This window comes from Tinamus guttatus, unplaced genomic scaffold, assembly GCF_059628265.1.
Source record: "Tinamus guttatus ecotype Peru unplaced genomic scaffold, ASM5962826v1 Tinamus_guttatus_pri_ptg000021l, whole genome shotgun sequence".
NCBI lineage: Eukaryota > Metazoa > Chordata > Aves > Tinamiformes > Tinamidae > Tinamus > Tinamus guttatus.
The window spans coordinates 835,438-845,874 of NW_028288555.1; the positions used below are offsets into that span (position 1 = coordinate 835,438).

Below are 10,437 nucleotides of genomic sequence, written 5' to 3' on the forward strand. Positions count from 1 at the left end.
TGGTCACTGCAGTCCAGACTGCCCCCAACCCTCACATTTCGCACTAGACCATCTCTGTTTGTCAGTATCAGGTCTAACAGTGCTCCTCCCCTTGTGGCTTATCAACCACATTCATCAAGAAGTTATCTGCAATGTTCTGCAAGAACCTCCTGGACTGTCTGTTCCAGCTGTGTGATTATCCCAGCACACATCAGGGTGGTTGAAGTTCCCCATAAGGACCAGGGCCTGGGATCGTGAGGCTTCTTGCAGCTGCCTGTAGAAGGTCTCATCCACTTCCTCTCCCTGGTCAGGAGGCCTGTAGTAAACTGCCTCGACTGTGTTGTCCTTGTTGGCCTGCCCTTTAATCCTCACTCAATCATGCCTTGTCTTCCCCTGTGCTGAGCTCCATAATTTTTTTTTTATTCTTTTTTTCCAATCCTTCTCTGTAGCATTTCTGATCACCTCAGGACACATCCTGCTGCCGCGTGTTTCAGTCTTCACTCGTCTCATACTTGTGCTTGATGTGTTTCCACAGTTTTCCCTGGTTGAGCTGCTTGAAGAGGGCATCAACGCCCTGGTAGAAGGCATGCTCAAAGATGACAGTGCCCAGCACAAGGTTGAGCACAAAGATGGAGGTGCGGCAGAAGAGCGTGCTGTAGGTCCATGCCAGCAGCACCATCTTGCTTTGCTGTCCAATCCACCCCACCCCTCGTCCCACAGGATCAGAGTCGCATCCAGGTGGATGTTGAAGATCCAGAGAAGGAGACTCCATGACCTCTCTGGGCAAGCTCTTCCAGGACTCTTGTCACCCTCACAGTAAAGAAGTTCTTCCTCACATGCAGATTGAACTTCCATCAGTTCCATCATGGGGATGGAACTTTCATCCAGTTGTGTTTCAACTTGTACCCATTAGCCCTTGGCCACCACTGAGAAGAGTTTGGCCCAAATGAAATGATTTATCAGGAATACTTAGCAAGTTTTATTTATTATATTAAGTGTCTCGTTATTCATATCACAGACATTAAGCACTCAACTATGTCTGGTGAGCTTTCTTTCCTTTCTTTTCTAAGAAAGAGCCTCGGGCAAGCTGAGATTCTAATTCATATAAATTCTACAACATCAGTATGTTGGCAAACTTAATTAGTTTTGTAAAAATTAATGGAGGCATTAACAGTAGCGATGAGGAAAACTATCATCCAGACCTAGCTTTCTTGTTTAAGCTGAAAATCCATGCAGGTGGATGATGGCTACCTAAGAGTACTTTGAACATGAAGTTATGCCAAGAAATATCAAAACTCCACAATTTGATGAAAATTTAAGAGAGCATTTAAGAAAGACTTACAATGCACCTATCTTTTTCTAAATTTATGTGTAGCAGTTCACATGTAGTTCTTTACATAGCTCTATAATGATGGACCCTGAGTCAGTAATTCAATGTGTTATTTTTTCACATTTATTTTCATCACATATGGGAAAAATGATCAAGGCTGACTTGGATGACCTTGCTAAAAGGTTGTTTATACACTCTTAAGGAAGAATCTGCTGTCAGAGATGGTCAATTTTTTTTCAACAGTCAAGCACAAACCTCAGATTACATCAGATGATGACTGTGGCAGCACTGCTGTAGTCAAACAGCCCTCATGATCTTTACTCCTGCAGCATCATCTACTAACAAATTATCAAAACACTCTCAAAGACATCCCAGTTCAAGTTGGGATGAGTATTGAGTTGCTCTTAGACAGTCAAAGTGGCAGGACCAGGTGAAGACTCCTGGCTCCTAGGAGGAATCACAGCTCTGCTGTCACTCTTCATGGCCATGTGTTTCAAACTATTCAGACCAGAGTGAGCAGGAGGGACACAAGTGTATGAGGAGACACAGACCCAACTGCTCATTCAAGTTGGCATGGACAGAACTCACTTTCACCACTTAATGGACAAACTCAGCCTTTTTTACCTTATTCCCCTATGTCCTGTGGCCATACTTTTTGCTTAGCTTCAGACAACATGTTCACAGCAATAAGTCCATCTCCAGTTTCCCCACCACCAATTTCCTTTCACTTGTGCTCCACTACGTACAAAGGTGAAAATATCGCAATAATTCTTATCCCCTGTTAGTAACTGTTAGTAAGTTGGTAATCAGGAATCTTTTTCTTTCCATTTTCTAAATGACTGCCACATGTCACAGAATGGTTAAGGTTGGAAGGGACCTCTAGAGATCATCTAGTCCAACCCCCCTGCTCAAGCAAGAACACCTAGAGCACATGGCACAGGATGGCATCCAGGTGGGTTTGGAAGATCTCCAGAGGAGACTCCACAACCTCTCTGGGCAGCTTGTTCCAGGGCTCTATCACAGGAAAGAAGTTCTTCCTCACATGGAGATGGAACTTCACGTGTTTAAATTTGTACCCATTACCTCTTGCCTTTTACTGGCCACCACTGAATGTACTTGTACATGTTGATTAGATCTCCTCTCAGCCTTCTCTTCTCCAGGCTAAACAGGCCTGGCTCACTTAGTCTTTTCTCTTAAGTCCTCCAGCCCCTTCATCATCTTTGTTACCCTACACTGGACCCTCTCTAGAAGCTCCATGGCCCTCTTGTACTGGAGAGTCCAGATTTGCACCCAATACTCTAGGTGTGGCCTTACCAGAGCTGATTAGAGGGGCTGGATTGGGTCTCTCAACCGCCTGGCAACACTCCTCCTCCTGCAGGCCATGATCCCATTGGCCTTCTTGGCCATGAGGGCATATTGCTGACTCATGGGTAGCTTGATGTCCAAAATCCCTCTCTGCAGAGCTGCTTTCCAGCAGGTCAACCTCTAATCTGCACTGGTGCCTGGGGTTATTCCTCTCTAGGTGCAAGACCCTGCACTTGTCCTTGTTGAACCTCATGAGGTTCCTCTGGGCCCAACTCTCCAACCTGTCTAAGTCGCTCTGAATGGCAGCACAGTCTTCTGGAGTGTTAGCCAGCTTACTGTTCAGAGTGAGTTTCAGCTACTTCTTCTGCGTTCCCTTCTGAAGGTAAATCAATAAATTAGATGACCTAGAATAGACAGCCCTATCTGAACGGGTGACTTGTTAGTCTCCTGAAAGCTAAATAATGAGATCCGTGCTCAGTGCAGATTTCTTGGAGAGAATGTGCTATTCTGAAAAGACTTTTTTTTTTTTTTTAATTTGGAGAAGGAGGGATTTGCACGGTTTATATTCAAGGAGAGTGCAGTATTAATGTGATTCTTTTGTTATCAATGGAATTACAAAAGTAATTATGGTAGCCCCACATGCAGTCTTCATAAGACGCTCTTCTGATTGTTGAAAAGGAAAGTTTACTTCAGTCTGTGTAGAAGGAGGAGGATGGATGACATTAGTGAATCAGCTGCTTAATTTCTGACAGATAATTTTATCTTTCTGCATTATGGAGTTCCATCTAAACACTTATGGTTTAAAGTATTTATGTAAAAATTATAAAGCACTTGACATTAATATTTGAGAGCTGTAATTATATTTTAAATGAAGTTATTCCTAAATAGTTGCAGTGTGCCTGTAGAGAGACTTAGAAAACTAGAGAATTTTTGTCTACAAAAGCTGATTTAAATTCCTGGTTAGCAAAAGCTCTTCACAGATCCATGCTTTTACTTTTGCTTAAAGATAGAATTCTTTTCAGGAACTTCTTTTATTTTCAGAGTTTGTTCATGAAGTTTTGAAGAACAAAGGTACATATACATTTTTTTTTGTTTGTCATTTGTTTGCTGTAGATGATCGCATTCTCAAGATTCTCTAGCTGTGGAAACAGTATAGGCTTTAAGCAGTCAGTTATCCTGTAAATGTGATTTCTTGCAGTGCTGAAAATGACAAATATCCCTTCATCCACAGCCTCTTACCTGGAATTTCCTTCTCCTTTGAATTTTTAATATGCAAGAAAAAAAAAAAAAAAAAAAAGCATTAGGGTCCTTTCTGTGGCCCAGAGAAAGGTGCTGTGAGTTTAACCTATTCAGAACTACTTTAACACTTGCCAGTAGACTTTGGCAAATATTTCTGGACTCAGTAATGTTCATGGTTTAGTTTGCACTGCAAAGATATAGCTGTACTTGTAAAAACAGAAATTAAAAGAATTAAAGGAATTAAAAATGGATTACATTGTATTAAGGCCTTTTAAAACTCATCAAAAAGGATCCTTGGGAGATCCTGTGACCATAGCAAATGGGGTAGGGTTAGGGTATTAAACAACAGCCATACCACAAGATGCTGTCAGGATTTGGCCTACTGTGTGGAAAATTCTTTATCAAAGCAAAAGAGAAATTTCTTCTATAAAGTGGGGCAACTTTCAGTCTGCTGCTCTTTCCTCATAACTTATTTTCCACTGAAGTTATAAAGGCCTTAATTTTTTCACTCCCTGTTATCTTAGCTTTATTCTTCATGTTCTTTGCTTCTTGGAAGTCTGAGTAAACAATTTCACTCCAGCTGAAACAGGTACCTTGCTGAGTACCTTGGATTTCCACATACAGAAGAGTTGCAAGATGGTCAAAACAAATCCTGCCTAAACCACTACTTGACTATGCACTTTTGCAGGGTTTTATTACACCAGTGTGTTTTGAAGAGGTATATATCATAAGACTTGACTTAGTTGGATGACAAACTGCCAACTAAGAGTAATGAATCTGCCCTAAACTGTTCTTATACTTTAACTCGTATACATACTATTACAGAATGTAAATATAACTAATTAGAAGTTATGTGTTTTATTTGTTTATAACTACTAGATACATGTATTATATTTAGCATACTGACAGTGTGAAGAAAAGCAATGCCAGCAGTGTTCCTTCTGCCTGCTGCAGTTGTAAAATGAGGTGTTTATTCTAACCTGAATTATATGATCAGATAAAATCAATGGATTTTTTTGCCTGAACAAAATCTTGTATTATTGGTGGCCTTATCTGATCCCCCCATAATAAATACATTTCTTAACTCAGCAGATTCGTAAGTGTAAACTAGTTTTATGCAGTTCTTCCATTTTCTCCAGAATGACTACACATTGTTTTGCATCTGGTTAGAGTAATTTCTACTAATGATGAGGTGACATTTATTGAATGGCTCCTCCTGTGCTGCTCTAGCTCTCTTCTTCCAGTATCAGTCTTTGAGCCAGTTTTAAGCCAAATGCAGCAGACCAGGACAGCCGACAGACACAGGTAGCAGAACAACTGTAGCCCAGTGTCATGCAGACCTCTCTTAAGATACTTGAAAGAGATCTTTTCCAACTCCTGAAGCACCAGGATGACCGCACCATCCAAAAGGCAAGTTTTACACAAGGGCAATACCATATGGCCTGGAAAGGCCTCTGGAAAGGCCCCTTGATTATGGACCCCCTCCTCGATTCCCAGCCTCTGATGATGGCATGCGTGAGACCCAAATAAATTAGCTCATACAGTTACATTTTGCTGGTTTTATGTGTTTTGACAGCTTGGGGAAAGGTATAGTGTTTTGTTTTTATCATGTAATGTTGGTAGTTCATGATGAAACTGCGGATTGCAGGTAGCTGCAGGATGAGAGGCAGGAAAGGGGCATAAGCGTGAATGTCCTTGTTTCTGGCCAATTGTGTTCAGTTGTTGTATGAAGTACCCTCTTCATCTATGTGTAGACGAGTAGAAACAAAAAAGTTTTGTAGATGTTTTAGTGTAAGGAATGCATGTTCAGTTATCTGTGGGTTTTCATAATACACTAACATCCTTCAGGCCTAAATCTTACCAGCGTATCTACTAAAGCCAATCTAATCATTGTATAACTCAGGAAAAGGGGGTTGGATCAGTCCGTAGAAAAGCTGTCTGTAGAAAAGTAGAGTTCAAGGCTATAAGTCAAAGTGTTTTTCTCTTGAGAAAACCCTAAATTTTCAGGAAAATAATGTGTTTTAAACATTAAAGGTGAGAAAAACAAACATCTGTGAGGACAAGCTTATCAAAAGCTGTAATAGTATCTGCTCCCTTTCTGCATTAAACAGAAATACTTAAACACATTGCCAGCTATTATGTTGTACCTTCTCAAATTGGTAAAATGTGACATAATCCCCTCTGCAGTGAAGCGGCTGGAAAGCAGAAAGTTAAAAAGGAGCATAAAAGAAAAGTGATCTGTGAGGATTTATAGCGTAAAAAAAAATCTCATGCCAATAGCATTACTGGAGTCACAAAGCAATGACAACTGCTTTCTGGGATGACTTCACTCTTTACATCCAATTAATTTCCTGTAGTTGCTAAGTAAGGGAACATGTAGTGTAAGCTTGCTTTTTTTTTGTGAAGTAGTTAAAGTTGCATATGACCCTTCGTGCATCATAGGACCATGGTAGCACCTGCTCCATTCTGCCCAATATCACATTAAATATATCATGTTAAACAAACTTCTTTTTCACTCTCACGGTGGTATTTGGTAGAGAAAAAGAAACTGTTTTCCTTCAAGATGCCACCTAGCTTGAGCTCAGGATACTCTGAAGTATCCGAACCTAGTGATGCAGAATTAGAGCAACACCAGTTATAGCCCCCTGTTGCTTATGGTTGGGATGCTGTTGTTCATTGTACAGATTTATTCAAGCTGAAGGAAGAAACTTTCATCGTTAATAGGCTGTGTCAAGAGGACGATTCCTACTGCTTGCTATTACTGAGTAGATGACATGATACTCAGTATTCCTTGTTATTTATATTGAATAGGCTTTTGCAGATGACTCTCAGGGAAACACATTTTTCTTAGTACAAGTAGATATAACAGGAACTGGCAAGATTTTCAACAGCTCTAAATATCTAAACTTAATCCCTGAGGTCATCTGGACTATCTATATAGACAACAGCTTTGAAAAGTGGGCCATGTAGATGGATACCTAAGTACCTATTTGGAAGCATCTCTGTAAAATGCCTGCTTTTGAAAAGCTTTAGTCTTTTATATTTGAATTCTGCTACATTATTCTCTATCTAATTCTTCAATATTTTTTTCTGAAATATTTTTCTGTGATCAAAGCTTCTCTTTTCATCCTGTTCATTTTTTATCTATAGTGATAATTAAGCAGGACGAAATAGCAAGAATATTTTGTGGTACTAAATTGACATAAATTGCTCTAAATTATATATGTTGCTGTAAGCCATTCCTTTTTGTCCTTCAGCACGGCAGGTATGCAGTTTCATTGAACATTTGTTTTTCACAAGCTCCCTAAATCCAACACAGATGCAGCTCTTGGAAAAATTAAATCTTTTATTCTTCATAGACAGGTCTTAGATATTTCACAAATAGTATAATAACGTACAGAAATATATTTGGCAGCTGAACACAAATAAAGAGCTGCTATCTTCCATTCCTCCAGAAAATTTGGTATGGGTGTTAAACCCCCAAAGTTGTATCTTATTTCACTTGTAGTCATGTTGAATTCAGTAATATGTTGAATTCAGTGATACCTGCTAAAAGGCTATGTATTCAATATAATGATGCAATCCAACAAAAATATTTAGAAATAAAACATTATGTTGAATTACTGAGATTGCCATTAAAGCAAATGATGTTGTTCCAGGAGAGCTTTTCTCTTCATAGTTGCATAAACAGATAACTTTGAGACTTGTTTTAAGTCTGTTTGTTTTGAGACTCAAACACTTGCTATACCATTGAGAAACTACATTTTGACTATTTCCAAATTAAGAATTAATCCTCCTTTTCCTTTTCTTTTCTTCTGCCTCCTCCCCTAATAAAGTATAACAATGAAATATCACAGTAGAAAGCAATGCCAACACTCCTAAACTCAAAGAAAGTTGCCTAAAGTGCAATATGTATTGCCAGTGATCCACAAAGTCCCAGGTGAATAGTGACTTTTATAAGGTGAGCTATTCATTGGTATAGGTTCAGGGAGGATGTGTTGTGACTGTTTTTATCACTCTTGGCGTCATATGCTTGATTCCATTTTCAAGTTGGCTTGCACCCTAGGCTCTAATGCAGAACAGCTTTGGGCTCAGGAGCCTTCACCTGTTTGTCTTCATTATGTGTGAATGTGAGAGGGAAGAGAAAAATTATTGGATGCTCCATCTGAAGACCAAACATAATCTGATGTACTACATTCTTTCCAGACAAAATACAATCTGCTTTGGAGACTCAGACCTGGATACAACTCACTTGACAGTTGACCAATGTCTCAGCATGAGTTTCTGCTTTATATTAGGTCATAAGGAAGGTGTTTAAGTTGAGACTTATTGACTGTCTTTGCTTTTGCCTTAGTATCTGGGGGAGCAAAGCTCATAATTTATACTGAGAGAGACAAAGTACTTTTGACTCCGCCACCTTAAACTAACATCTGAAAAGAGCTTGAAGAGTTTCTAGAGGCCTCTTGTTAAGGTCTGAACTTGGGCAAAAAGGGAAGAATGGATTTAAATGTCTTCATTGTAGTTTAGCTGTCAGTTCTAGTAAATTTTCTTCACAGAAATATCTTCAATTGCTGAGCTTCAAGCACACACTTTAAACAGTCATATCCACTGTTGTTTCAGTATATTGGCTCAAACCGTTTGCTTGGTAGCATAATTTTATAGAAGTTATTTATTTGCTCCAAATGTAAATTTAAATTGTCTTGCCTCACTGCTTATACGCTCAGTATACCTGTAGCAGATGAACATTTCGTTAAAATAACTCTAACAAATAAAGTTGCTCTTTTTGTTGAGGTAGAGCTGTGTGTATATTGCCCTAACTCTCCTGCCTTTACTGGCATATGCATCTCTGAGACACAGGGCTTATCTCAGCCTGAATGAAAATGTTTTTCTTCAGCCTGCTTATGCAAATCTTGACACCAAATCACTGACACTGCTGGAAAAGAGGGAGCACCTGAAGGTCAAGAATTCTCAGAATTTGGTAAGAAAAATTTAACTCCATCCACCACATATACTTGCACTATTCCCAAACTCTTGTGGGGATTAAACCCCCATGGAGGTTATCCAAAATCTCTTTCAATGATATGAAAACACTGTGGAAGTTTCCTCCTGTTCTGAGGGAGCAGGGAGTGATAATCTCTGAAGTCAGTCATCGCTTCAGGAAACACTTCAGAGATTCACAGCTGTAGCATTTCTTATGAGTATCCTGGAATGCAGATGTAATAGCCACAGATTAGTGACCCCCTGAGCATCTGGTAATCTAATGCTCAGGATAGGCCTTTTGAATTGCTGGGAGCACAACTCTGCAGTAAGAACTTGCTCTGAATTTCCTCCATACTCGAAGTATGCCTTCTCCAAAAATCTACTGAGGTTGAAAAGGGCGAGGGGGAGGGCTGAGCTGTGGGTGGGTCTCACAGCCATAATCTTTGCTGACATGACACCTTTCCCCTTTCAGAGTTTTTGACAAAAGTTCTCTTTTTTATTGATTTTTTTTTACTGTCAATCTCTGTGGGAGCTGCTTTTTTTTGTGAACTTGGTTTTGGTAGCTTGCTTTAGCAATGTGCTGAGTGGAATATTTTTCTTCTTTATTAAAATACTAGCTTTTCCCAGGTACTGCTGAGAGTACCATGTGCTATAATCTCTACTCTTCACTTCCTCTCTTCATCATGTGCTCTTGTGTAATCTTATTATAGGAGATGCAAACCGTAGGATATGTGAATTTTGCAGAATATAAATATTTCATTTTACTGGGAGTCTAAGAAACGGGGAAAGGATTGCAAAATCTTAAAGAACATGAAGGGAGCATCAAGAATACTTTAAGAATACTTTTCTGCTGCTTTTTAAAGCCTTATTCAATACGTAGACTACTCCTTGGTGAAGAAGAGATATACTTTCTAGACTTCCTGTAAACATGTGCCCTAAGATACAAGACATAATTGATTCTCTTAGGTGGAACAATGGGAAAAGAAACTTGAGTAAACTCTTGGCTGCTTTATTCTAGTCACAAGTTAACTCTTCCTTGTTCCAACACTGTATTTCCTTCTGTTTCTAATCCTTTGTGGCCTATGGTAAGAAATTCACATTTTTGCAAAGAAATGAGATGATAGGAGATTCAGTTAAAGCAAGATGAAAGAACAGCAACTTAAGTATAATATGAATATATAAAACTTGTATGTACTTTTATGCGATTTTATATACATATGGATAAGTAAATGTCAACTTATACCATATAGAAATAGATTTGTAGTCCACAGAAAGCTTACAATGGAGATTTAAAAGCTGTTATTAGGAGCTCTTAACAGCGACTGTTCAATAAAAAGTGGTTTGGGTCCCCTCTAAGGGAAGATTCAACTTCTCTGTTTTAAATCAAATTAGATATACTAATGGAGAAGTCCTTACAATCACTTATATAATACAGCCTTTCCATCGGTTCCATTATGATGTGTTACATATTTTTGTACTGTGATGGATATGAGATTGCTAAAAATAATGGAGTTATCTAAACATCTGTTATACATTTGCATTTCAGGTGTGAGCATGAAAATAAAGCCTCATTTTTCATATTGCACCCTATGTCCTGGGCACTC

The 10,437-nt window shown here is 39.1% G+C and overlaps 1 protein-coding gene across 1 annotated transcript; it reads right to left on the minus strand.

Moving 5' to 3' along the window:
* Positions 1-455: 455 nt before the first annotated feature.
* Positions 456-658, minus strand: LOC104571301 (cytochrome b-c1 complex subunit 9). Its single transcript, XM_010218391.2, has one exon. The coding sequence runs from the start codon at positions 656-658 to the stop codon at positions 470-472; it is 189 nt and encodes a 62-aa protein (XP_010216693.2). The 3' UTR covers positions 456-469.
* Positions 659-10,437: the final 9,779 nt, after the last annotated feature.

What these genes read in the sequence shown, in the direction of transcription:
- LOC104571301 (XM_010218391.2), bottom strand. Translation starts at nt 658, where the DNA reads ATGGTGCTGCTGGCATGGACCTACAGCACGCTCTTCTGCCGCACCTCC.